A 27,196-nucleotide genomic window follows, 5' to 3' on the forward strand; every position below is an offset into this window, starting at 1 on the left:
GCGAGCCCTGGAAGAATGCAGGTTGCCAAAGAAGACACAATGCACCACCAAGTATGACAGATGACTGAGTGGACAGGGCACAAGTCTAAATGAGCTGTAAGAGGTCCTTTTCTAACTGCTTATGCCCGAGAAAGGACCAGTACAAGCTCTTACAAAGGCCCTGGTTAGGAGGGTTTTCCCTAGACTCCAGAGATATCTCTGAAAATCACGAAAAAAAAAAATTAAGGACCAAAAGGCAAATCTCTGAGGTCACCCTGTTTTTCTCCCCGGCTGTGAGTCTTGTTGAACTTCTCTCAACTCTCTCACTTCACCTGAAGTGACCCCTAAAACAAACGTTAGACACCCCAAGCCTTAGCTTTGGAACGGGAGGTGACATCATGATGCCTGTGAGACCATTTTTGGTGCTCGTTTCTGGAAAGAATGTTGAGTCTAAACACAGCCGACTATGGACCACTTCAGGCGTCTTTATAGGGTGAGAACAACACTGAAAAACAAAGGCAATGGAAAGTCACCAAAGGTGCCAAGAGCAGAGCTGGGGATGGCCTGTGGGGCCTGAGCGGCCACAAGGGGCTACACTGTGTCCAACAGAGGAGCATCTACCATACATGGGCAGCCACTGGAGGCCGCAGGATTCCTGGAGAGAGCAATTCATTTTGGACTGAGTTAATAGCAGTCCCTTTAGACTGTCTAGTTAAGGAGGGGCTGAGGTTCTTGGGCAATTTCAGGGCCCCCACTGTACAATACAGTTGATGTCCCAGGTGATTTCTAAAGGCCCCAGCCTCTCTGAAATTTTGACTCTGACCACAGTGATCAGAGTAGAGCTGATAAGCCCAAAAGACAGGCATCTGGAGAGAAGAGACAAATGCAGAAATTTGTGATTGTCATTTCCTTCAAACTTCTGGGGCTATTTGCTCTTTAACTTTGTGGGTTTGACCTAAAGAAACTAACGCTGAGCTGAGAAGGGAAAACGGCTCAGCTTCTAGGTTAATTCTGTTCTGCAAGCGCCTAAGACAATTTTAGGTTTCCCTTCCCTAACTGCTGACACCACATTCCTTTAACAAGCACCTTTACAAACTGGGCAGCTCTTTCCAATTTTCACTTTGCATTTCTAATCACTTCTCTTGGACTCTCAGCCTGAGAGGTTTTGAAGGAAAAGATTCTCTTTCACTTTAGGTTTATTCTCATCAGGCCAACACAGCAGAGACAACACATCTACTGAAAATACAAAGATAAAGGAAAAACTTAAAAGCAGCCACAAGAGAAAAAATACATTACACACAGAGGAGCAACAATAAAAACGACTGGCTTCTCACAGAAACAATTCAAACCAGATGGCAATGAGATCAAACTCTTTAAAGTACTAAAATAAAACAAAACAGACTTTCAACCTAGAAATTATATACAGAAAAAACCATCTTTCAAAAATAAAGATAAAATAAAGATTTTCAGATATCTGGATGCCGAGAGAATATTTCACTAGCAGACATGCACTAAGATACATCAGAGAAAGTTCTTTAGGGAAAAGATATCAGACAGAAACTTGGACTAACACAAACGAATGGAGAAGACAGAAATTATAGAGATGTGTGGGAAGTATAAAATATTTTTTTCCTTGTTTCTTAGTTCCTTTAAAAGACAACTGTTGAAAACAAAAATAATAACAATGTATTGTGGATATAAAATACATATAGAAATAAAATATGACATATGTAAAAATATGTAGAAAAATATATGACAATACATAGAAATAACATAACAACATATGTAGAAATAAAATACATGACAACAATAACACAAAGGATGGATGGGGGAAATGAAATATATATGTTTCTTACATATAAGCTAAACAGTGCAATTCCAATTCAAGGTCGGTTGTGATGAGTTAAGGATGCATATATAATCCCTAGAGCAACCATGAAAAATAAGCCAAGTATAAAAAGCCATTAGAAGAGATAATATGAAGCACTAAAAAATATGATTAATTCAAAAGCAGGCAGTAAAACAGGAACAGAGTAAACTGGAAAATAGGCAATAAAGAGCAAGACGGTAGACTTAAATCTAACCATATCAATAATTAACTAAATGCAACTGGACTAAACACACCGCTTAAGAACACAAGGCAGGAGGAGGAAAAACAAGATGGCGGCGTAGGCAGTAGCTGCACCAGCCGCCGCCCGCAACCGCATCAAAATTACAACTAAAATACAGAACCACCATCCTCAGAGCCTCCTGAAATCTGGCTGCACAGAAGCCCCACAACCAGGGAACAGAAGAAGCATCAAGGCCGGTAGGAGGGGGAGACGCGGGCAGATCGGAGCTGAATCGCAGAGACGTGGCCGCGGGCCCACACCCGGTGCCGAGGTTGAAACCCGGGAGGGAATCTCAGCAGCGGAGTTTTCCCGGAGGAGGGAGGGGGTCCAGGCCAGGAAGAGAAGTCCCCACAACTCCGGGCTGTGAAACCAGCGGGGACTGTCCCTGAGGGTCGCAGAGGCTGCGGGAGCCCCAGCAGCTCCTCTAAAGGGCCCGGCGCGGACTCACTCGGACGCTCCCTCTGAGCCCAGCGCCGGGCAGCAGCTGGAAAGGACCCGGGACACTCGGGGGGGAACTAACCTGCCTGAAGTCGGGGCGAGAGGTGGAGGGGCGGCTTCCTCCCGGGCAGACGGGCTGGTGGAGGCCGTTGCTCCTGTGGCGAGTCCTGCCCGCACACAGCCGGCAGGCAGGCGCCATATTTGAATCGCCAGCACCTGACTCACACCTTTGGCCCCGCCCCCTGATTCCCAGAGGCCCCGCCCCTCCCCACCTGCAGCTCATCCAGGCCATTTCCAGGGGCTTTTCTGTGCAAGTGGCCTCTCCAGCCTCATGCTTAGGACTTTCCTAAAATCTCTCCAACAAGCAGCAGCGGCCCCATACAGCTTGATAAGTGGCCCCAGGCCTGGCACTAGCAGCAGCCTGCACTGGCTCACAGCTTGGCCTCTCCTGGACACCGCCAAGCCCAGCACAAGTAGCAGCCAACTACCGTTTGCTGTGTAACTCATGCTGGGTGGCCCTGGGCAAGGCACTGGCACAGGCTGACTTTGCACCTACAAGGAGGCCCCAGAGACAGTGCACCTGGTGGTCAGACTCAACCACGCTGGATTACAACCCTACCACAGCCACGAGTGACACACTAAAGGGGCACACTTGGTGAACCAAAGCTCCACTTAAGTAAATCCTGCTCCATAGGGGTGTCTCCAGCACAGCAGCTCTTTGGCTGTAGTTGCAGCTGGTCCTCACAGCTGATTGGCCTGGGGGTCAGTTCCTCCCAGGGACGCCAACAGCAACTAAGGCTCAACTACAACAGGACAGTGCACACAGCCCACACAGGAGCACCTAGAAGGCCCAGCTCAGGTGACTGGGAAGGCTGAGCCACTGGACCCTACAGGACACCTACTACACAAAGCCACTCTACAAATTCCAGGAGACATAGCAGCTCTACCTAACACATAGAAACAAACACCTGCAAGCAGCCAAAATGTGGAGGCAAAGAAACATGTCACAAAGGAAAGAACAGAAGAAATCTCTAGAAGGGGAACTAAATGAAATAGATCCAAGCAAGCTAACAGATAGAGAGTTCAGAATTTTGGTTTTAAGGATGTTTAAGCAGATGGTTAGGGAAATAACTGAGAAAATCGATAACATAATAAAGTACCAATTTGAAATGAAGGCTACACAAACTGAAATGAAGAATAATTTACAGGGAATCAACAGTAGAGTAGAGGACACTGAGAATCAAATGAGCAATTTGGAACATGAAGAAACAAAAAACACCCAACCAGAAGAGCAAAAAGAAAAAAGAATCTGGAAATATGAAAATAGTATAAGGAGCCTCTGGGACAACTTCAAGAGGCCCAACATTCGTATTATTGGGGTGCCAGAAGAGGCAGAAAGAGACCAAGGAATTGAAAACCTATTTGAAAAAATAATTATAGAAAACTTCCCCTACCTGGGGAAAGAAATCGACTTTCAAGTCCAGGAAGCACAGAGGGTCCCCAAGAAGAGGAACCCAAAGAGGCCCACAGCAAGACACATCATAATTAAAATGCCAAAGGTTAAAGACAAAGAGAGAATCTTAAAAGCAGCAAGGGAAAAACAATTAATTAACTACAAGGGAGCACCCATACGACTGTCAGCTGATTTCTCAACAGAAACCTTGCAGGCCAGAAGGGAGTGGCAAGAAATATTCAAAGTGATGAAAAACATGGAACTACAACCAAGATTGCTCTACCCAGCAAAGCTTTCATTTAGAATTGAAGGTCAAATAAAGAGCTTCACAGATAAGAAAAAGCTAAAGGAGTTCATCACCGCCAGACCAGCACTACAGGAAATGTTGAAGGGTCTTCTTCAAGAAGAAGCTAATGAACAAAAGAATCTGATGAATTAAATAGATCCAGAGACATTGACGCATGCAACAGACGATCATATTTCAGAGGAAAGAGGGAAGGGGGGAGGAAGGTGGGAAGAGATTAACCAAAGAAGTTATATGCATATATGCATAACCCATGGACACAGTCAATAACAGGGTGAAGGCCTGGGGAGGGGGTGGGAGCGAAGTGGAGGGGGTCAGTTGCAGGGGAAAATGGTATACCTGTAATACTCTCAACAATAAAGATAAATTTAAAAAGTAAAAAAAATTTTTAAAAATTAAAATTAAAAAATTAAAAAAATTAAAAAAAGAACACAATGCAGACCAAACAGAACAAGTCTTTCGGCTCCATTTAGCCAAAAAGTTTATGAACTCTGATTTACCTGTTTTCATGCCAGCCTTCCAAATATAACCACCTCTCAATTAAAAATGTTGCTAGTCTGGCCGGCGTCGCTCAGTGGTTGAGCATAGACCTATGATCCAGGAGATCTTGGTTTGATTCCCGGTCAGGGCACATGCCCAGGTTGAGGGCCCGATCCCAGTCAGGGGTGTGCAGGAGGCAGCCGATCAGTGACTCTCTCATCATTGATGTTTCCCTCCCTCCCTCCCTCCTTCCCTCCCTCTCCCTCTCTCTCTCTCTCTCTCTCTCTCTCTCTCTCCCCCTCCCTCCATTCCTCTTCCTGAAGTCAATAAAGACATATTTAAAAAAAAAAAATTAAAAACCTTGCTAGAAAAATATGTAACCTTTTTTGCGATGAAGAGCATAAAACTGTGAAACTGTTCTACAAGGCTCACCCCCCTGACCGCCCTGGTAGGCCTGCCACGGAAGAAGAGTATAGACAGACAGCGAGGGTGCTCAGCATCGCCCACCACTGGGCTTAGCTATCCCGGGTCTATGCTGGACACCTCTTTAGGGTCTTTCAAGACAATCCTCATCAGAGAGCACCTGTGCCCCTCCCTGTGAACACGATCCACAGCGTGTGATCGTTTCTTTGGAAAAAGTTCAGGAGAGCAGAAGATAAAAGAAAGAGCTGAAGATACATTCTCTTTTTCACCTCACGTGTCATTTTAACAGCATTCCACTACAAGCAAGTGGCACAGGACGTTTACTCAGAATGGTTTGGGGATATGGTAATGGCCATTTCACCCTATATGCTATGGGGGGAGGACAATTTCAGGCATTGAATTGGGAAGCAAGTGTGTATTTAAAAATATGAAGAGGATAACAAACGACTCCTGCTGGTGAGGTGCGGAGAAAGGGAGCTCTGGGGCACTGCTGGTGGGCATGCAGACAGGCAGCCACTAGGGAAACAGTGTGGAGGGTCCTCAAGAAATTAAACATGGAGCCCAGCCAGGCATGGCTCAGTGGCTGAGCATCAACCTAGGATCCAGGCAATCAGGGTTCGATTCCCCATCAGGGCACATGCCCGGGTGGGCTCAATCCCCAGTCAGGAGCATGCAGGAGGCAGCCAATCAATGACTCTCATCATTGATGTTTCCCTCTCTCCTCCCCTTTCCTTTCTCTGAAATCAGTAAAGATATACTTAAAAAAAAAAGAAATTAAAAATGGAGCTGCCTTTTGACCCAGTGATCCCACTTCTAGGACTATATCCTAGGAATTCTGAAACACTGATCAGAAAGAAGATATGCACCCCTATGTTCATAGCAGCCCAGTTTATAATAGCCAAGATCTGGAAACAGCCCAAGTGCCCGTCAGTAGATGAGTGGGTAAAAAAGCTGTGGGACATTTACACCACAGAATACTATGCAGCTTTAAGGAAGAAGAATCTCGTACCCTTTGGGACAGCAGGGAGGGACCTGGAGAGTATTATGCTAGGTGAAGTAAGCCAGGCAGAGAAAGACAAGTATCACATTATCTCACTTATATGTGGAATCTAAAGAACAAAATAAACTGATGAACAAAATAGATCCAGTGACATAGAAGCATGGAACAGACTGACAAATCTCAGAGGGAAGGCAGGGGGAGGGGGGTGGGGGAGAGATTAACCAAAGAATTTATATAATGCATAACCCATCGACACAGCAGTGTGGTGAAGGCCTGGGGTGGGGTGGGGGGTGGGGGCGAGGTAGAAGGGGTCAATGGGGGGAAAAGGGGGACATCTGTAATTCTTTCAACAATAAAGATAAATTTTAAAAATTAAATAAAATAAATAAATAAATATAAATATGAAGAGGCAGGTTAACAGGCAGTTTCAGGGGGACAGACTCTGTTCATTCCTACCGTTCCTTGTTGATAGAAGTGCGGAGCCAGCTCCAACAGCCAAGCGGATTCAATAGCAGTCACATCTCTCATATAATGTTTGGAGGTTTGTACAACTTCATTGTAGATAACCCTGAAACAAGAAACATGAGCTAATTTCCCATATCTTATGAGGAGAGTCAAGAATCACAACAATTAGTGCTGATGAGATTTTCCCCTTCACCTTTACTAGGTACCTGTCCTGTGTGCCAGGCGCTACACTAAACAAATGCACTGATGTTGCCCACTCATGACCTGAGTGCTGGATAGAGTGTTTCCATTTCACAAGTGAGACTCTAAGTCCTACATGATTTCCGGAACATCTCAGCCATCCGTGATTCTCCCTGGCACCTGAGCTGCCAACCTGAGCCCTTTATACACCCTCTGTCAAAGTCCTTCTCCTGAGACACTGGAATCTGTGTCTATCTCTCCATCAGAACTATGAATTCATCTGGGACCTGAATTCTCCACATAGCTGTGCCCAGTGCAGGGTTTAGTATCTAGTCCACTGGCAAAACTGAATGTTCACTGAATGGATGAGTGAATAGAGGATTATCCCCATTTGCTTAGGGAGATCTCTGACAGAGCAGAAATTCTATAAACCCTGTGTAACAAAGTCAACAAAGTGTACTGGGCGCCTGACCCAGGCACTGTGCCAGGCAATAGGGACCCAGAGGCGAACAAGACCTGGGCCTTTCCTTCCACGTAGTTACAAGGCTAAAAAGCAGGGGGCGCTTACCAGCGAGGTGGCTTCTCTGCATAAAGGACTGACACAGGGTGGATGTGTAGTTCATGATCGTCACGAATTGTCCTTGTAAAAGAGAAGAATTTTATCTGAAGTACATCTTAAATACCTATAGCAAGACTCTCCCAGAGACATGTTTAATGTTATAAAAAATGCATGCAGACTGTGCTTCACAGGAACAAAACTATTCTTTCCATCTTCTCTTGTGCCCTTTATGGGCCTGGCCCACCCTGCCACCCCAGAAGTCAGGAATAAATCAGGCAAACAAGGGAAGAAAAGAAAAGCAACACGAGAACATTCAGAAAAAAAGTTTAGAAATAGATTGCTCTGCCAATGTTTATGTTTGTTATCTGTAGGTTCTCCTTCAAAGTAATTTCCTTGGAAACAGAAATAATATAAAGTATTACTTCTATTAAACAAAGCTAAATACGAAAGATAAAGACTATGGGGGAGATAATAATAAGGAAACAAGAAAGCTCAATACTGAAGTATCCATTTTGCTGAGATAATATTTCAAATTCCAACTCAGATTTGAATCAATGTAATTCGAAAACAATTTACAGAGCACAGAACTCTCAGCAGGATCAGCTCCCAAGAGAGCTTTCACAGCCTAGGCTGTCACTGCCTGAACATAACTGCAGAGTTTCTGTGGGCGCCGGGCGCTGTGTGTCAGGCAAGTACTTCAGGCACTGCAGTAACGCCAGCACCCCGGGGGCCTGGCTGTCCCATCAGGTAGTCCGAGCTGACCAACACTGAACTTCGTCTCAAAGGGACTCGCTGACTGCGAAGCCTCTTATGTAACCCATATTTTTGTTGAGGACACTGGAGGATTTTTTAAATGCTAGTAGGAATTGTTAATGCTGTTGAGGGGAATGGGGCAATCGAAGGGGCAACAAAGTAACTGCTCACTGGAGAGGATCACAGGCCTCTCAGGGTTGCCTCCAACATGGACAACTCAGCATTGGGAAGGGGAGCTCCTGCGGCGGGCAACAGAATCCTGATGCTGACAGGCTAGACTACTTGGCCTGGAGTGACAAAGAGAACATAGTAAAGATAAGTGTAAAGTGCTATACTTAGGTTCAAACAGATATCAGATGGAGACCTGGCTGCCAGATAAGAAAAAAAAAGGTTCAGTGCAACTCTGGACTTGTTAGCAAAGCCCAGTGTCTGGGGCACCTGGGCTGACCTCAAGGTAACAGGACTGTAACATCTTCTGAGGGGAAAAAGCTAATGACAAAATAATATATGAAGGAAATCCAAAGGAGAGCTGGGGAGAAAGCCTTTTGACTGCTCTCTTTTTAAATAATAGATCATTATGATCACTGCACTTTAAACGGGCTACCGTGAAGTTACAAGACTGAAATGGGGCGAGAGAGAAGATAAGACTGAAAGGAACATTCAAAGAATTGGAATGATTTAGTGTGCAGAAAAGAAAGCTAAGCTACACATCAGCTTTTACTCTATTCTAATATACTAAAGGCTGTCAGGAGGACATCAACCATCAGTGATAGTCTTTGCCTAGAAAATGGCACCGGGAGAAAAGCTGTAGCCTGTACTGGGAGGCAGGTCCAGTACATAAAGAAACATTGGCCACAATGTATCAGGGTAGGTGTTGGCTTCAGTTCTGCAATTCTCTAAAAACGCATGAGCTACTCAATGACAAAATTAACTTCTCTAGGAAAGATCATCTTTAATGGGTCCTTCCAATGGGTTATTCGGCTATCAGAACGGAAATGTTACCATTCTAACATTCTGACTTGTAGACTGTCATCCTTTGACAATTTGTGGATGGGCTGAATACTTGAGAGTCATTTCCATAAAGTTAAGAGGCTGTGCTTAAAGCTATATAGCTAACGTCAACTCATCTTTGCATAAAGGCACGATATAAATAAGGGAAAATTCTTTAATTTCTCTCCTTTCCCTGCACATCAGCTTTCTATCTGGTTTGGGTCATTTTTAAGATTTCTCCTTTAATAAATGACTTCACAAAGTATCACGTTACCTATAAGCTCCAGTAGAATGGAACCTCGCTGCATTGGCAAAGAATCCTGAAACGATGCACCTCAGAACTGGATCTGGATCACCTACACAAGGCAGCCAACAGAATGACAGGTGAGACCCTAGCCTGCCATATACTCTGTGTACTTGGGCGTGTGCTGGGAAGCCCCACCCCAGGCTGCTTCGAGCCACCTTGCAACCTACAATGGCTGCTGAGGGAAACATGCTGGATTGTTCCTTTAACATGGGGCCCCATACCTTCCTGGGCCACAGATGCCCAGACCAAGGCTGGGCACCAGAACCTAAGAGAGCACTCCACTGGCTGGCCAGTGACCTCCTTTCTAGGAGAGTATCTTGTGGGAATGATGTTCCTTTCATAAGACACAAAATAGGACACTAACACTACACTGTTTCTGTGGTTATAAGCTACAGTGTGTAATTCTTCAAAATTTTCAAACATTCCATTTTAATGGGTGTCTAGATTGCTAGAGTAAACATCTTCCATGGATAAAGACTTCCCATTATTAGATGATTCCCACAGTATACATTACAAATTTTTGTGCAGACAGTGTCATTTCTATGGCTTATGACATACTATATTTCATCAATTCTAAGACTCACTCTTTTCTTACACTTTAAACTCACTGAGAGCATTTTATAATTAGAATTAGCAGCAATTATTTTTCTTTCTTAGTGGTACATAAAATAATGGCATATCTTCTTCATAATGGTGTTTTAGATTCCATGAAATATAGTGTGTTGATAAATAAGTTCCCAAAAGGTGGTATAATTTACAAAATCATCAACAATGTACAAGAATGCCAGTTTCACTGCATTCTTACCAGCAGTGTTTTGGCAAAAAGGTACCTCTTCTTTTATTGCACAATTATTTGATTACACCTGTTTCTTTTTAGCACAGAATTGGTGAATCTCAAATTTGCATCTCTAACCGCAATCTGATCCAAGATTCAGTCTCTTGTTTCCATCTGCCCATGAGAAATTTCCATGTAGAACAAAAGGGGTGAAAATGGTTCTTGGAGAGCAAGTAGGAGGAAATCTTAAATACTACAGTAGTTGAGGCCCTCCAAAGTTCAACCATACCCTACAAAATCATGTTCCTTAGTATTTAATGTATCCCGTTAGGAAGAATGCAATGTAACTTTTCTCCTGGGTGAGGGGTTAATAATGAAAAATAGGTTAAGAAACACGGATGTACAAGACTGCCACCTTCTCCCTAAAGAGCTGCCCCTGTAAGCTTCCTGTGTAGCAATGACTCCAGCTGTGCGCAACCACCCAGGCTCCAACTCTTCCCTGTCCTGGGAGCTTATTCACCCACTAATACTCTGAGCATCTAACACACTCCCCACTCCACCACCTGTCTCCAGTCCTCCCTGCCTGGCGTGCCCTTTGCCAAGAGTTTCTAATTCAACCAGTTCACTCAACTGGACTTCCACCACCAGAGGCCTGTTGTGAGGCCTCCCAGGCCAGCCCTCGCTGGGCGCCTTCTTCCCGGTGCTCCTCCCACATCTGCCACTGTGGTCGGCCACGATCCCTGAGGCTTCACTCCTGTAACTTCTCAGAGCTGGGAGTCTTACACTGCAGCGGTTTGTCTGTCTGTGTGAATCTCTCCCTTCACTGCACTGTTCCAGAGAATAAGACACAAGTCTTCACTGTCCTGTAGTCACGTGTTTCAGTGTAAAGGCAAAATAAGGCTCTGAGCGCAAACTGCCTGGGTTCAAGTTCTGATCCCACCACGCACTCATTGTGTGACCTTGCAAGTTACTTGTTGCCTCTTGGCTTCATTTTCTCACCTACAAAATGGAGATAACTGCATATTTACTGGATTGTTGTGAGCACTAAAGGAATTAACATGTGAAAACACTCCAAACGCTGCCTGGCCTACTACAGGCAAGTACTAGGGGTGCTGAGTATGCCAGCCAGAGTGCCTGGCACCCTGTAGGTATTCAAAAGACAGCTGCTGAATGAAGGAGTAAATGTCTCAAAAGTGTAGGTGCTGAGCCACACAGCCTTCCTCTGCTATAAGCAACTGTGTTGTCCTGAACTTCACTTCTCCCTAGGACTAGACAACTCCTCTGTACAATAAGGGTAATATTACCTACACCTCACAGAGGGAGAGACTGATAAAATAACTGTAGAACCCGTCACAGTGTAACCTAGTGTGTCCTTAGTTAATGGTAGTCAGTCACTGCCAGAGGCCAGAGACTGTGCCTTACACAGCACTTCCGTTTTACCCTGGTGACAGCCCAGGTTAAACATACAGCACTCGCTTTAATAATACCTGTATTTGAAAGTAAAATGTGACTTATACATCAGAGTCATAAATACTGTCCACTTAAAAGTAATTTTTCTTACAAAGCCTCCATGGGAAAATGAACTATATAATATGCAATGATCTGTAGCTTAATGCTTCCTAAGGGTTGTCAGGGCTTATGAGAATGTTTTAGGGAGAATAGCCCTCGGATATAAAATGAACCTCCTCAGAAAAATGTGCTGCTTTACACACAGCTTTCCATCGACACAGGCAGAGTGCCCTGTGTGGCTCCCTCACACCCCAGTGCGAGAACTCCAACAAGGCAGCACAGCAGTAGAGATGGGCGTCACCGAGGGGGCAGCTGATTCTTACCTTCACTAGATTTCTTGGGCACTTGAAACTTGGCAAGAAGCTTTTTCAACTGTTCTCTTACTGTCGCAGCTCTGACGAGACCCTTGTAGTTCAGGAAATGTTCCTGACACCACTGAGAGCTCTTGTTGTGCTGCAGAATAATCCAGATGGAGGGAGAGTAAGAAGACCACAGACAGGTTCTTGACCACAGCTAGACTGTGGAGATCATCATTTCCTCCTCCTGCATTTGCCTACTCAGTGGGACAAGATCTTCAGAGGGCAACTGGCTCCTTTTTGCACCAGATGTTGAGAGATACTGGCGTGCTCACCATGTGACTGCTCTTTGCTCTCTCTCTGTCTAAAGGGCGAACAAGAGCTTAATGACCAGCAGAGTTGTCAATCTTAATGACAACATTAAATACCTTCCTAGGTGAGTGGCAAACCACCAAACAGAATCACTTCCCTGCAGCTCTTTGTAAATCAACTCTCCTTCCTTGGCAGGGCTTGAGTTTATCACTGTATTTGACTACAGGCAAGCAATAGGGCACTTGCCAATTCAGAAATAATTTCCAAATTACTACTATTTATCCCCAAAGTATAATTTTTCTATCAACAGAACTCAATTTTGTTCTGCATTCTTAAGCATGATCATTATGCCTTAGATTAATTATTGCTGTGGAAATGTACCTCAGAAATGATAGTCCAAGCCAGGGAGGAAAGCGTTTTAAATAAGAAAATGAAAACACAGAGGGCTTCCCAGAAGGCAACTACAGAATAATGCAATGAAGACCTGAACCTACATTCTACTGGCAGGGGAGCCTTAGGTTGGGGATGATATACTATGCAAATACAAACGAATTTCAACTGATTTAATCCATAATTAGTAATCTTAGTAAGAAATCAGGTTTTTCTAAAAAACTGTTCATTAACTAAATAATCTCCCTTCAGATCTCTGGTAAAACAAATAGTACTTCTCCCCTGCTAAAAAGAAGTATTTAAAAAATGAATACAAGATAATGAAAATCTGAAATATCTCATTCCCCTCTTACATCCATCCTTTCCTTTATATGAGAGGTTTCTGTTTTCATTGTCTTCATCATCTTTAGATCTCTCTTTTTAGCAACTTTTAGTGATAACTTTAATTTAGTGATAACTTTAATTTAGTGATAGCTATATTATTTGCTCTTAGTTCTACAGAATTTTGAGAACAATAAAGATGAACATCACCTATGGCTAAATATAGGCAGGGTACATGAATATACATGGATTTTCGCATAAACGCCTTCTTGCAGCCTGTCTGCTGTGGAGGAGTGGTGGCTGTGCAGTCTCACACTCACAAGTTACTCCTAGCCTCATTTAAGTGCAGGAAATGTACCAGAACTTCCTATTCACATGTGGGACAGTGCTGTCCAGAAACACTGGGTGGGTGAGAGAGTGAGGGGAGAGGGCCGAGGAGGGAGGGCCGAGGAGGGCCCAGAGTCAACAGGTGTGTAGGGGGGCCTTCCGAGCAGCGGCTGTGCTTACTTTGAGGAATGCTTCATACACGTTGAGCATAGTGAGGTGATCACCTTCCTCCACAGCAAATTTTCGGTGCACTCGCATCTGGAAAGAAAAAAACATTTAGAAGTTGATTCCTGTGAACCTCTCGTACTGGGAGGTAACATTATACAAATGGCTCACGGCTTACAGAGCCAGAAAGACCTGGTTTGCACAATTCTAGCCCCGCCATTTCCTGAAAGACCTCAGACTGGTTCCTTAACCCTTCTCAGCCTCAACTTCCTTATCTGTAAAACCAGAATATTAAGCCTACCTACCGAGACTGCTGTGAGGTTAAGATAATTCGCTATAAAGTACCTGGCATAGTTATCAGATAAAGTTAGTGTTCTTGTGTCTCTCCTCCTCTATCCAGTAGTATCATCTCTCTCAGAACTCCTCCCAGCCCCCAAAAGAATGTAAGCTCCAGGAGGGCAGGGGGCACGCTGTCTGCGCATGGGAGACACTCTCTGTTCCTAGGCTACCACTCAGACTCCGTCCTAAACGCTTCCTTCTGTAACATTCTGGGCAATGTCATCTGCCCCCATGGACTCAAGGAGCAGCACATACAACAATATAAATATGAGCACACTCATATACTTATTCACTTCAGAATTCTCTCCTTGTGTCAAATGCCACAGAACTAATCTTCATTCTTCCTTCCACTCACTCAATAACAGATATTTACTGAGGACCTACTATAGGCTAGGTACTGCTCTCTGAATCTGAGATATGTGAATAAAACAGTGTTGGAAAAATACAATAAACAAGATAAATACGCAAAATATTTAGTATATTAGGTGGTAAGTGTTAAAGGAAAAAAATAAAGCAGGGAATGGGGACAGAAAAGGGAGGAGGTTATATGTTGCAATTTTAGACATACTGGTCAGAACTTCAGTTTTCCCATCTTGAAAATGAGTTTGCCTATTCTAAGACAGGATTGTTAAAAAGGCTAATAGAGAAGCAAACAAACAGAAAACAGACATCACCACCTGGGAACGGAGGCAAGAAAACTCCGTAATCCATGGTTATATGATTGTCGAGAAAGATGACAGGAATCCGTAAGAAAGGTTCTATCCTCCCAACCACACACCCAAAGTCAGCCTCTCTGTGCACAAGGCTGTCACTTCCCACAGCAGCCGACTCTGAACTCATCACTGACCTGCCTCCATCAGTACGCCTCACCTCCGCGGAGCTCTCTACCATCATAACTTTCCTTCACTGTCTTTCCAACATTCACTCTTTCAGTTGTCACTGGCACCTGGGCCTCAGGCAGGGCCTTGGCATCTCCTTGGTTTGACTCCAACATGACCAGAATCAGCCTGCTGTGCTAAGGCACTGACTCCTTACTTCACTATGTGCCCACTCAGTTGCTCCCAGAGCAAACTAAAGGACAATTTCCCTTACGGGAAAGTCAGAAGGACAATGGTTAATACTTGGGGATCTGGATTGTGAAAGGTAGCTCCACCCTGGCTGTGCAACCATGAATAAGTCACGTAACCTTTCTTGCTTCCATCTCAAAAAATGATTGTAACAGTATCTCGACCTCGTGGTTTGTGGTGAAGGTAAAATTAAATGATGCACAGAAAATGTCTGGCACACAGCACAAACTCAAATGTAAGCTGGTATTTGCACAGCCCGGCTGTCAGCAGTTCCTAGTTGTTTTAACAAGGAAAGCCCAAAGTGCAACACTGGTAGGAACAGCTTAGAGAGAAGGCTGGACTTACTGCCTGAGACTTCTGGTTGGAGGGGACCACAAAGATATTCTGGATCTGCATCATGGCTGCAATGCTGAGAATTTCCTGAGAACAGCCAAAATTTCCTATAAAACAAAAAAAAGCACGTTTGAATTCAAACATGTAATGTGTCAATGAGAAGTGAAAGACATTTTCCAATGTGTTCCTTGTACCATACTGCAAACTAAGATGATATATCCGTATATAGCTTGATTTTTAAAATTTATAATACATAAACTCTTCACCCTGCCAAACGGAACGTCCTGTACCTGGCTCAGATGACTGGAGGCCTGGAAGGACTCCGAGAAAGGAGCTGCTCGTCCACTCTGCAGCTGTAACACAGAGAGTGTTACACTCACTGTGAGCCTCAGGGAGCCAGATTGGCCCCACGACTGAGGGCAGGGCAGCTCCACACTTGTTCCTGACTCTCTTATGTAGACACCAAGAATCCTGGCAGAAAGCCTGAGAGGGAAATGGGGCAGGAAATATGTGAGCTGTGGCCCTTCTGCTGTTTCTCTGCTCCTGGACCCTTCTCTGAGGTGGCCTGCCTGTAAGTAGGGCTCTAGCACCTAGCAAACTAGACCAGGGAAGCACTCTGTGGGATGCAGCTGCTGCTGCTACACCTGGGACCAGAGTCTGTAACGATCAGCCCTCCAGGACACTAGAGAGCAAGAGCAAACTGCACTGCCAGCCCTACTGCCCCACAGCTTCCTGCCTCATGAATGACATACTATCCAACTCCAAACTTAGAATCCTGGTGCTCAATGTAAGCCTAAGGTCATTTGGTTTTTCCAAAACACAATTATAGCTAACTTTCATCATGCTTAGTTTGACAGTTTTGTAGATTGCCAGTTAATGTAAAAGTTAGATAAAACCAAGAAAAAAATTATTATTTACTTTCCTGGCGTGAGAAAACTATACTCTCTAGATGATTTTGATCTCTAAGTATGAGAAGATCTCCAGGTCATACACGTTTACCCCTTAACCCATATCCTCACAGAAATCTGAAGGTGTCAGAGAAGTTGGGACCCTTGTACATTGGTGGTGGGAATATGAAATGGTGTAGCCACTGTGGGAAATGGTAGGATAATTCCTCAAAAAATTAAACATAGAATTATTAGATAATCCAGCAATTCCACTCTAAGTATATCCCTAAAAGAAGTGAAAGCAGGGGCTTGAGCAGATACTCCCACACCCATGTTCACTGCAGCATTACTCACAGTAGCCAAGAGGTGGAAGCTCCCTAAGTGCCCATCAACAGAGGAGTGGATGAACAAAGTGTGATCTATACATACACGGTATTATTCAGCCTTAAAAAGGAGGGACATTTTGACATGTGCTACGATATGGATGAACCTTGAAGACATTATACCACGTGAAACAAGTCAGCCAGAAAAGAAGGAATACTGTATGATTCTACTTACAGGAGATTTCTAAGAGGCAAATCTAGAGACAAGAAGTAGACTGGTGGTTGTGGGGCCGGGGAGGCGGAGAGAATGGGGGGGTTAGTGTGTGGCGGGCACAGGTTTCCCTTTGGAAAGATGAAAGGTTCGGGAGACAAACAGTGGGGATGGTTCAACAACAGTGTGCACGTACTTAATGCCCCACAGAACTGTACACTTAAAAAATGCTTAAAACGGTAAATTTTGTTATGTATTTTTTACAATAACTTCCCTGTTTAAAAAAAAAATCTAAGGTGTTAGTGCTAGGCCATGAGAAACAAACAGACGTGCTTACTGAATTAGTAATGACTGACAGTGAATTACAAGTTAGCAACATGCCCCAAACCTGGGAGCGTTAGGCAATAGCTCCTTCGCCACCCCAGGGTGCAAAGAATTCACGGAAATAACTCCTCTGAAAGTCAAAATAAAATCAATGAGAACTGTTGGTCTCCACCCACCTGATTCAAGCAGCATTTTTGCAAACATGGGATTCAAAGGAAACTCCGCTATTCTCATGCCAAGTGGTTCAGTTAGGCGACAGTCTTTGTCCAGACCTGCCACGAGAACAACAATCAGAAGGCATGTACCATTGTGTTGAAAGATGTACAGTTGTTGAGAGACTAAAAGATGATATATGCTGAAAAAAAGGTATCCAAAGGATGAATCATGCACTACCACATTCCATCTGACAACCGGAGCACCATTACATTATAAGAAGAAAAAGCCTGCCTTGAGCTCTTGAATATTTAATTTTAAAAACTGATACTTCTCATGGCTTCTATTCAGGACTTCATTATAAAGAAATGGCCCTGCAGCCTCCTCTGGCTCCCACTCTCTCCTTGCCCACAGCAGTGTCACTCTGGGCTCACTATTCCCCACAGATTGCTCTTTCCAAGGGCCCAACAACTACACAGTGTGAAATACAAAGGGCGTTTCCAGAGGGTCTGCAGCAGCCTCTGACTCTCTAGACCACAGTCCTTGGAAACACTCTTGCCCAGCTTCCAGGACCCCTACTCTCCTGCTTCTCCGCCATCTCTCCTGCGGCTCCCTCTTTGTCACCTCTGGATCTTCTTCCATGTCCCATGGTAAATGTCCCTTCCCTTACTGTGTGAACAATTACAAGGCTGTGACTATGAATCTAAACACTTGCCCAGATCTCTCTTTGGTGCCGACACCAGAGCTATTTATCCAACTGCCTCCTGGGCAGTTTACTGAGCCAGGTGGACTCCTTCAACCCTCCCCCCCACCTCTTTACCACTGGCCAATGCCCAGAAGCTGAATTCCCACAATGTAGACTATTGTTTTACTATTGCTGAGACTATTCCCAAGATGTAGCATTAAAACAAATGCTTCTTCAAAGCTGGTAATTTGGCTTGAAACTAAGTTAATTTGTGTATTCCCCTCTGCTTTTCCAGCTAATTCAGGGCAGTGAAGAAACAAAATATTTTAAGTGTCATTCTGATTGAAGGAAAATCAGTCCAAATGAAGCATTTCCATGCAATCAATGTTCTCCCATCCTCAATACAGGTTATCCCAGGAAACCTTGCTTTCGAGTTCTTCTCACAAGCTTGGGAACAGGAGATGGAAGCCCAGCCTAGCACACACACACTCTGGGCTGACTTGATACAGACCCACCTAAAGGCCTTTTAAATCACTGACGACATTTTAGATCAGTAACCAGCTATTCCTTCACAGGGACGGATCATAAATATAGTGAATGAAGATGGACTCCTACTTCACCCCATACACAACACTAACTCAAAATGGATCATACATGTAAGATCCTACTACATGTAAGAGCTCAAACTATACAAACTCTTTAAAGAAAACCTAGGAAAAAAATCTTCATGCCTGTGGGTTAGGCAATGGTTTCTTAGCTATGACACCACAGTGACAAGAGAAAAAATAAACTGAATTACTTAAAACTTTTGTACTGCAAATGATACCATCAAAAAAGTGAAGAGCCAACCCATAGAATGGGAGAAATATTTACAAATCATAGGCCTGGGAAGAAACGTGTACCCACAATATATAAAGAACTCATTCAACTCTATAATAAAAAGACAATACCCCAAAATTAAAAGTGAGCAAAATATTTAAATAGGCATTTCTCCAAAGAAGATATATAAGTAGCCAATAAGAATATGAAAAGGTGCCCAACATCATTAATCATTAGGGAAATGCAAATCAAAACCACAGGGTACCACTTCCTATGCACTGGGGTGACTATAATACAAAACTTGTGTAATTTTAACCCGTCCTTATTTCCATTGAGCTTAAGTATCCTTAAGAGGATTATTTATGTGGGGAGAACCAATCCCATTCCTGAAAAATACTAAGAATCCTAAAGTGGATACAACCTAACTAGTATCCAATATTAGTAAACAGATCGGAAAGCACATAGTAAGAGGCAGGCATACCTCCCAGGGCATAGAGTAACTCCAAGGCTTGAACCATCGACTGTGCTGGAGGGGGCTGTAAGAAATATAAAAATCCTCCTAAATTAATTTCTTCGGGTGACAGACCTAAAAATGTGACTATTTCCTGCTCAAATCCCTTCCTGCTCCACATGCCCCATACTTCACCTGAACACACGCCTACTGCACTGGCATTTCCCTACGGCCGCATGTGACTTGGGATCCCATGCACCTGTTTTAACACAGCTGGAAGGACCGGGTTAGCATAGCTCTAGCTCTCTTCTCACTGTCTGGTTTTCTGTTTTCATTGTTTCTTGTACCACAGGAACTTCAGTAATTACTTGGCATAGCTGCATAGCATTTCAACAAGGTCACACATGGTCTATAAAATAAGCGGAGTTTTCTTACTACTGGGCAATTGAGTTGTTTTCCGCTCTCTGCTACTGTAATTAGCACTGCAAAATATACAAAATTATATGTACCTTGTGATTTCAATTGTGAAGAACACCATTTCAGGGGAAAATAACCAGAAGGGACTACATGAAGATGAATTTGTATGTATTTTCCTCATTTCTCAGTTGTCCAAAGTTTATGGTTTTCATTATTTATATTTTTTAATCTAATATAAATGATGCTATAAACATTTATACATGGACTTTTTTTGGCTTCTGAATTATTTTTTCAGGAGAAATTTCCCTGAGAACAAATGCAGGCATTTCTATGGCTCATAAAACAATGTCAGGAAGGCCTCCATGAGGACTGAAACAGGATGAAACACTTTCCCAAATGGGTCAGCTTTGGTTTTCATCATTTCTCCTTATGTTTGATCATTTAATTAGGTGAAAGTGGTACTTTACAGTTATTTTAATTTGCACTTCTCTCTTTTAGAAAAGCCAAACATGTCCAACATTAGTTTACTGTTTGTGCTGTTTCCTTTCCTTTACCTTTCTCTTCAGTGGATATTAGATTTATTCTGAACAGTGTGTGAAAACTCGGTAGCTATTGAGATGTTGACCCACCACCACTGCCATTGTATGTTTTCCCTTAATCTTAGATGTGGCGTTCTTGATAAGCTTTTCATTTGCATTTACTGTTCATCTTTTCTTTACAATTTCTTGTACTATACACCAATAAACAAAGGCTATATTTTCTCCATACTTACAGTAAACCCACAATTGTTTTCTTCAGGAGGGAGAGTGCTATTTTTCTATTTCTTCATTTGCCTAGTTTATCATGATATGTGTGACATTAGGGACTTCATTATCCAAAATCCAGACCTGCCACACTACTTACCAATACAGCTGGGATAGAACAACAAGTGAAAATGCAAGTCTTCAAATCATAAGAATTCAAGAAGTAAATATGAGCACATATTTATTAACTAACTGACCTAGATATGAGCAAGTGTTTCATAAGCTCAAGCGTAACAGAAGCCAGAGAGGCAAAGACAGAAAGACTTTACTGTGGAAATGTTTAGAATGTCTGCACATTTAAAAAAATAATAAACTTGAAAACAGTAAAATACAAATAACTAGAAAAACTATTTGCAAGAAATGCTGCAAAGATTAATGTCTTTCCTAGTTAAAGGACACTTGAAAATCACTAATAAACACTAATTCTAACAGATAAATGGCTTCCCAACGCAAAAGTACAACATGGACAATAAACTTTATTTTAAAACTATCTTAAGAGAATCAAAATATAAGGTACAGATGGTATTTTTCCTACCTTCCTTTCTCCCTCCCTCCCACCATCAATCAAATTAGCGAACCTCTACAAGAAAGTACTATGATGTGATGGAGCACAATGAGTAGGACATTCCTGCGCTGCAGGAGTTTACACCTGTAAAGCAATGTGGCCATGTGTCAAGAACCTACAAGACGACTATGGCCCTCTGACCCGGTAATTTCACACCTGGAAGCCTGCCTTGGGAAACAAGCAGAAACTCAATCAGCCACAAGACCCTTCCCCACAGCTCCACCCAAGCCCTCTTGGCTCCCCCAACTGCAATATTCTCTCATGCAGGCCTACAAACATGCTCACCATCCTGGATCTCTCCACCCCTCCTGAGCTGATGAAATCCCACAAGTTTCACATCTCACCATAGGCACGACCAATGGGGCTGGGGGCCCTGCCTTGTCTCTCCCAGCACTGGGCACACTCACTGTAATTACTCACTACTTGTCTCTCTTCCCCAGCAGACAAGAACAGGAATTCTGTCTGTTGGCCTGGCTATATTTCCCTAAACCCTGCACACAGCCTGGTGCAAAGCAGGTACACAACATAGGAGTTAAGTGGGGGAAAAAAATAAGAAAGGAAGGAAGAGAGGGAGGGAAGAAGGGAGGAAGGTGGGTGGTATGCACTATAACAATGTTCTGACATTGCTCTATGAGCACTGGAGCCTTCTACGGCTGCAGACAGAAGGCAAGACTCACCGACATAAAGTGGAATCTGAGGACATTGTCAATTCCCAGTGCTTTCAGCTGCAGGATGACAGGTGCCAAGTTGCTCCGCTGCATCTCAGGAACGGTGGACTGAGGCAGCTTGTCAAAGGCTTCCTCTGAGGATAGGAAATCAGAACTGTTTGGGATCAAATGTGACAATCAAATGCAATCATTATGACAAAGACAGTTTTCTTCTCTAACAAGAGGCTCTACGATTCTAGGATCAGATGTGTATATTACGATATAAAGTTATTCTATGTTTAAGAAAGACCATTCTACTTAAAAAATACTTTAGCAATTTAGATCTTTATAAACAATATATCTTTATGAAAGTTTGTGTTTTTATTTTAGGATTTTTTTTAATGTGTTTTTCATCAGCAAAATATTAAATCAAAGCAACAAGTATCTGCTGAATTGCTACCGGGGTCCAGTTGCCTTTACCTCTGCTCGGGAGAGAGTAAACCAACGGCAAGAGCAACACAGACGAGCAAAGAAGAGTTTCAAAACAGTAACCAGGATAGAACAAATGACCAAATCTCATGAAGAGCAAAAACTGTCCAAATCTAACTTTTAAAATCAGTAAGCCAAGCACATGCCACACTCATAACCCAATGGCTGTCCCAAATAGCTTCATGAATGCCTACATGCCCTATCAGGAACAAAAGGCGACTTCTCACAGGAAAAAGCACAAGGCATAGAGGTGCCAAGATGGGAGGGCAGGGGAACAGGGAGGGAGGGAAAGAGACTTTGGGAGGCATTCTTATAAAAGCTAGACAGAAAGGGTGGGGGGAAGGAGGGAGAGAGATTAAAGCCATTTTGTAGATATGCAGAAAGTTTATGGATATAAAGAGAATGTTCCACCCATGAAACCCTCCCACATTAGTCAGCATTCTAACTGTGCACACCCTGCTTCACACGAGACGGCCCAGCCTCCACTTAGACCATTAAGCTGCAGTTAATTAGAGAAAAGCAACCAAAACAGCACTATCACTGAAGAACTTCGAAAAGGTCTTCTCTGAGAAAACAGAAAACCAATACTCTGTGGAGTGGCCGATACAAACTGCCAAATGCGTGGGCCTAACTGGAAGGTTCTGGATAACAGGCAACAGCAGGAAATTCCAAATGAGATACTGCGTTTGCATTTCGAGCATTTTGGGAATAGTTTTTCGGGAGGATAACCACATTTCCAAGTACACAGATGACCAAGGGAGAAGCAAAGCTATCAGAGAAGAGGACAGCCCCACTGAGAAGACGCTAGGAGGAAGGAAGTGCTTCCTAAGAGTTCAGCCACACTTAATGAAGACCCACTGAGGACTTGAGTGAATGAAGCACTGGGCCAGGAGCTGTTGGAACCACAGGCCAATGGCTTTGAGAAGCTTCAGTGATATGAAAGGGCCTGGGACAAGACCAGGAACAGTGACCTCTGAGACCAGGTCCCAATGAATGGTCCTCCCAAAAGGAAAGGGAGGCTTAGGGAAGAAAGAAGCATAGACACTGGAAGAAGACACCTTGCTTTATTAGGGAGGTGCCATCTGAGAGAGGATTTGAAAGATACAGAGAATGTGTTGGACAGAGGAAACAGCTCAAGGAAAGGTATCACAGGAATGAGAGGTGGGTGTGGGAAAACAGAAGGTATGTCCAGGAAGACTGCAGTTCAGCTGTGATGCAGCCTAGGGGAGGTGTAGGTGGACTGCAGAAGATAAGCTGAGAAAAAGCCGTGGAAGGTTCTGAGAAACTCTTAAGGGTTTGAGCAGGGAGCACCATGCTCAAAGCTGTGCTCTCTGAAAGTTCATCCAGAAATAGGTTAGCCAAGAAAGCCTAAAGGCTGGATTGAATGCACCTCATTACTGTTGATGGGCCCTCCCCAACTCCACCTCCACTAAGACTGCTCATGCTAAGGAAACCAAACATACCTGCCTATCTTTAGTCTGCACTCTATTTGATTTCTTCGGAACATGAGATGATGCTAGCCATTTCCTCTTTAAAAATAGCTTAAGTTCCTCAAAAAGTTAAGACAGAGACTACATGACCCTACAATTCCACTCCCAAAAGAACTAAAAATATGTACTCAAACAAGTGCATGTACACACATGTTCATAGGAGCAATTATTCACAATAGCCAAAAGGTGGAAACAACCATCAACTGCTGAATGTATAAATGAAATGGTGGTGTAAATGTGGTGTCAGCCATAAAAAAGAATAAAGTACTGATACAACACAGATGAGCCTGGAAAACATTATGCTAAATGAAAAAAGCTAGACACGAAAGGTCACATATTGTATGATCCCATTTATATGAAATAGCCAACAGATAAATCCACTGAGACAGAACAAAGATTGGTAGTTGCCAGGGCTGGGGGCAGGAAAGAATGGAGAGAAACAACTTAATGAGTAAGAGCTTTTACTTTTAAGAGATGGAAATGTTTTGAAACTAGACAGAGGTGGTGGTTGCACACTGTGAACGTAATAAATGCCACTGAACTGTTTAATTTAAAACAGTTAATTTTACATTATGTAAATATCACCTAAAAAAAATTTTTAAGTAGCTTGAAACTTTCTCCGCCCCCCCTGAACTTCAGGATGCCTTTTACTGCCTCTTTCCACTCTCAACATTCCTTCTTAGTGCCTTCAGTGGTGGCAGGCCCTACACCTCCCACCTCAGGTTCTGCCTTTCCCTCCCTCCCCTGAATACTCCTTACCCCCTTCCTCCCCACCACATACTTGTGCATTCCATGCCCTCTCCCCCGTGTACTGAAATCTAATCTCCACTGCTATCCCTTTATCTGGGCTGCCAATAAGATCAGGCTCAAATACTCAATTGCAAAATCCTCCCCAACAGGATAACTCCCTGCTCTCTGCTTTCAAGGCTCATTCCTTTATGGCAACCCTATCACACCACAATATGTCAATCTACTTGTAGGTCTGCCTCCATCACCAAGTTGTCAGTGATCACATGTGGCCAAAGGCCATGTCTCACCCAGCCCTAGATCTCCAAACCCTGGCACCGTGCCTGGCTCTGTAAACATTTGCTAAAAGAAACATTGATGTCAAGGACTGAACAAGGGCAATAGTAACCAGAAAAGAGAGAAAATTGATAAAAACCCCGGATCTGGTGACTGCAGATGGATACTGGACAGAGGAGAGAAATAAAAATGATGTGAAAATCAAGTCTGGATACGTGAGAGAAATCTTAGTATAATCCCTCACACAAGAGAAGTTCAGAGAGAGAAAGAACAGCTCTGGGACATCATTATCTGTAGGTAAGGCTGTCTTCGAGCTGAAGAGAAGGCTCCTTCAGGGCCAGAAGAGTCTTGATGATATTTATTTTGCTCCTTTAGAGCCTACTATAGTGCACAGCACAGAGCAGGAGCTGACCATTTGCTTTCTATCAGATAGATCTTGCCATTTTAGCTCTGCAAAGATGCTCTGACCAGAGGTAAAGATGGGACCCAATGAGGGGCCCCACAGGATTCAGGGATCCCAGAACAAGAAAACAGCGCAACAGGTCAACAGGGAGCAGTAGCAAAGAAGTGCTACATTTAGAGTAAGGAAGGTGGTGGGGGCCAGGTTACTGAGGGATGTGAGGGAAGGCTGGATTTTATGTTAAGTCACGCTCACTGAGGGTAAATATAATACTCTCCAACGCCCAGGCTGACTTAAGAAATCTAAAACCCTTAAAGAAAGCCACACTAACCTGTATAAAGGCGATAACATTTTCCCGAGCGGCTGCGGCCACCACGTCCTGCTCGCTGGTTGGCTGATGCCTGGGACACTGGGACCACCACCAAGCATTCAATAGCTGTCCTGGGATTGTAGGCTCGGATTTTCATGAAACCACAGTCAATCACATATACAATCCCGCTGATTGTAATGGAGGTTTCTGCTACATTGGTGGCCACTATCACCTAAATTCCCCACAGAACAAAGAGTAGGAATAAAAGTTATTTGGTTCTTTCCACTTTTAATAAACTAGTATTCAGTATGGTATACTGCAAAGAGCATGAGTTTTAGGGTTGGGGTGCCCTGGGTTTGAATTCTCCCAGAGTATGTGATTTTGGACAAGTTAGTTAGCCTCCTGAGCATGATTATTCATCAACATAATCTTCACCTCATCCCAGGGTTGGGGAAGGGATTAAATATGAAACATGCATAAAGTGATTAGAGCCTGCTACTTGGCCCAGAGTAAATAGTCAACAAATGTTAGTTTTTGCCTTTTGCACAACTAAGGTAAATCATCCCCCTGTGCATGTATACCCATTTTTCCACCCCCATTCTAGCTGTTTTCTGAGTGTTTGTGCTTTGCCAGGCACTGTGCACGGTGCTGGGGATGTATGATGAACAAGAAAGAGAAGACCCCTGCGCCCCGAGTCTAGTGTGAGTGTCTGGGTGAAGGGGTAATGGACATAAAAAGGTAGATAATTGCAGAGAGTGACAGGCACTATTAAGAAAATACAACAGAGTAAGGATATAACATTACGTAGTATTTAAGGTGTTGATTATATATTATAAGATGCGGTGTGCTACTTTAGATTGGATGGCCAGGGAAAGCCTCTCTAAGCAATGATTCTGAGCTGAGACCTGAGCAACAAGCAGCAGCCAGCCCTATGGAGATCCAGGCAGAAGAAAGAGTTGAAAGAAAGGAGAAACAGCCAGTGCAGCCAGAGCCTGGAGTAAGTACAAGATGAGGCCGGAGGGAGGCAGGGACAGATCAGGCACAGCCTCTGGGCCACCGGGAGCTGTTAGGCATTTTATTCAAAGAGCACGGGAGCTGCCCCTGGAGGATCTGAAGCAGCAGGGGACATGTATAGATGGCATTTAGAACTTTTTTAAGGTACTTTTACATCTATCATTTCATAAAAATCTTCCTACCATTTTTATATAGTAGACATGTAAGGTTTTATGCCATAAAATCATCTACCTAAAAGTCATTATTATTTATGGTTTACAGCTGCAAAAACCTGGCCTTGAGGTCGAGTAATTCATCCCAGAGCACAGAGTAACTCAGGCAAGGAGCCAAGGCCTCCTGACTGGTTGGCCATAGCTCCCGTTTTACTGGGCAGACTCGAGTTGCTCCATCCCAGTGGCCAGCAGGCTGAGCACCCTCTTCCAAATGGTCTGAACTGGGAGTGGAATGTATTCTCTGCTAATAAATAGCTACTACAAGCCAACTTCAGGCCGGTTCAGGGTCTTCTCACCCAATGGAAGGGAAAGCAGAGTAGGCCAAGGGGGACGGTGAGCAGGGCACAGACTGGCGACCTGCTGGCTCCTTCAAACCAATGCCTCCCACCACACCCTGCCCCACCCCAATTTCAATGCTTAATATTTTTAAGCCACACCTTGAACTAATTAACTTAAACCTGGCTCTACAGGCAAAATGATGCTTCAAACAAATGGCTCAGGAACCACTTGTAGTAATAGATCTATTGTTCCCGACTGATCACAATTCACCAACACGGACCTGCAAGCCAAGGCAGTACTATTACAGAGAAATATCAGGCAGACAGAAACGAGATAAGGAGGCACCAGCTCTGATAATTAATGTCAGAGTGCCCATTCTGTGGGGCAAGTTCAGAAGTCCTTGCAACACACTATTGTG

General features: G+C 43.7%; 1 protein-coding gene across 2 annotated transcripts in view; it reads right to left on the reverse strand.

The window, feature by feature from the left end:
* DHX35 (DEAH-box helicase 35) overlaps positions 1 to 27,196 on the reverse strand; it is a 60,779-nt gene that overhangs the window by 4,750 nt on the left and 28,833 nt on the right. The window contains exons 12-22 of one of the 2 annotated variants that reach the window (XM_016219368.2): positions 25,295 to 25,505; positions 21,592 to 21,716; positions 19,160 to 19,214; positions 17,198 to 17,293; positions 15,567 to 15,629; positions 15,289 to 15,383; positions 13,553 to 13,630; positions 12,050 to 12,179; positions 9,410 to 9,491; positions 7,402 to 7,473; positions 6,645 to 6,756 (exon numbers count right to left, since the gene is read on the reverse strand). In XM_016219368.2, coding sequence (XP_016074854.2) covers positions 6,645 to 6,756; positions 7,402 to 7,473; positions 9,410 to 9,491; positions 12,050 to 12,179; positions 13,553 to 13,630; positions 15,289 to 15,383; positions 15,567 to 15,629; positions 17,198 to 17,293; positions 19,160 to 19,214; positions 21,592 to 21,716; positions 25,295 to 25,505 — 1,119 coding nt within the window. The remainder of the gene's footprint in view (positions 1 to 6,644; positions 6,757 to 7,401; positions 7,474 to 9,409; positions 9,492 to 12,049; positions 12,180 to 13,552; positions 13,631 to 15,288; positions 15,384 to 15,566; positions 15,630 to 17,197; positions 17,294 to 19,159; positions 19,215 to 21,591; positions 21,717 to 25,294; positions 25,506 to 27,196) is intronic. The other variant, XM_016219369.2, reaches the window with a different exon arrangement.

The sequence above is a fragment of the Miniopterus natalensis genome, chromosome 7, assembly GCF_054644295.1.
Source record: "Miniopterus natalensis isolate mMinNat1 chromosome 7, mMinNat1.hap1, whole genome shotgun sequence".
Taxonomy (NCBI): Eukaryota; Metazoa; Chordata; class Mammalia; order Chiroptera; family Miniopteridae; genus Miniopterus; species Miniopterus natalensis.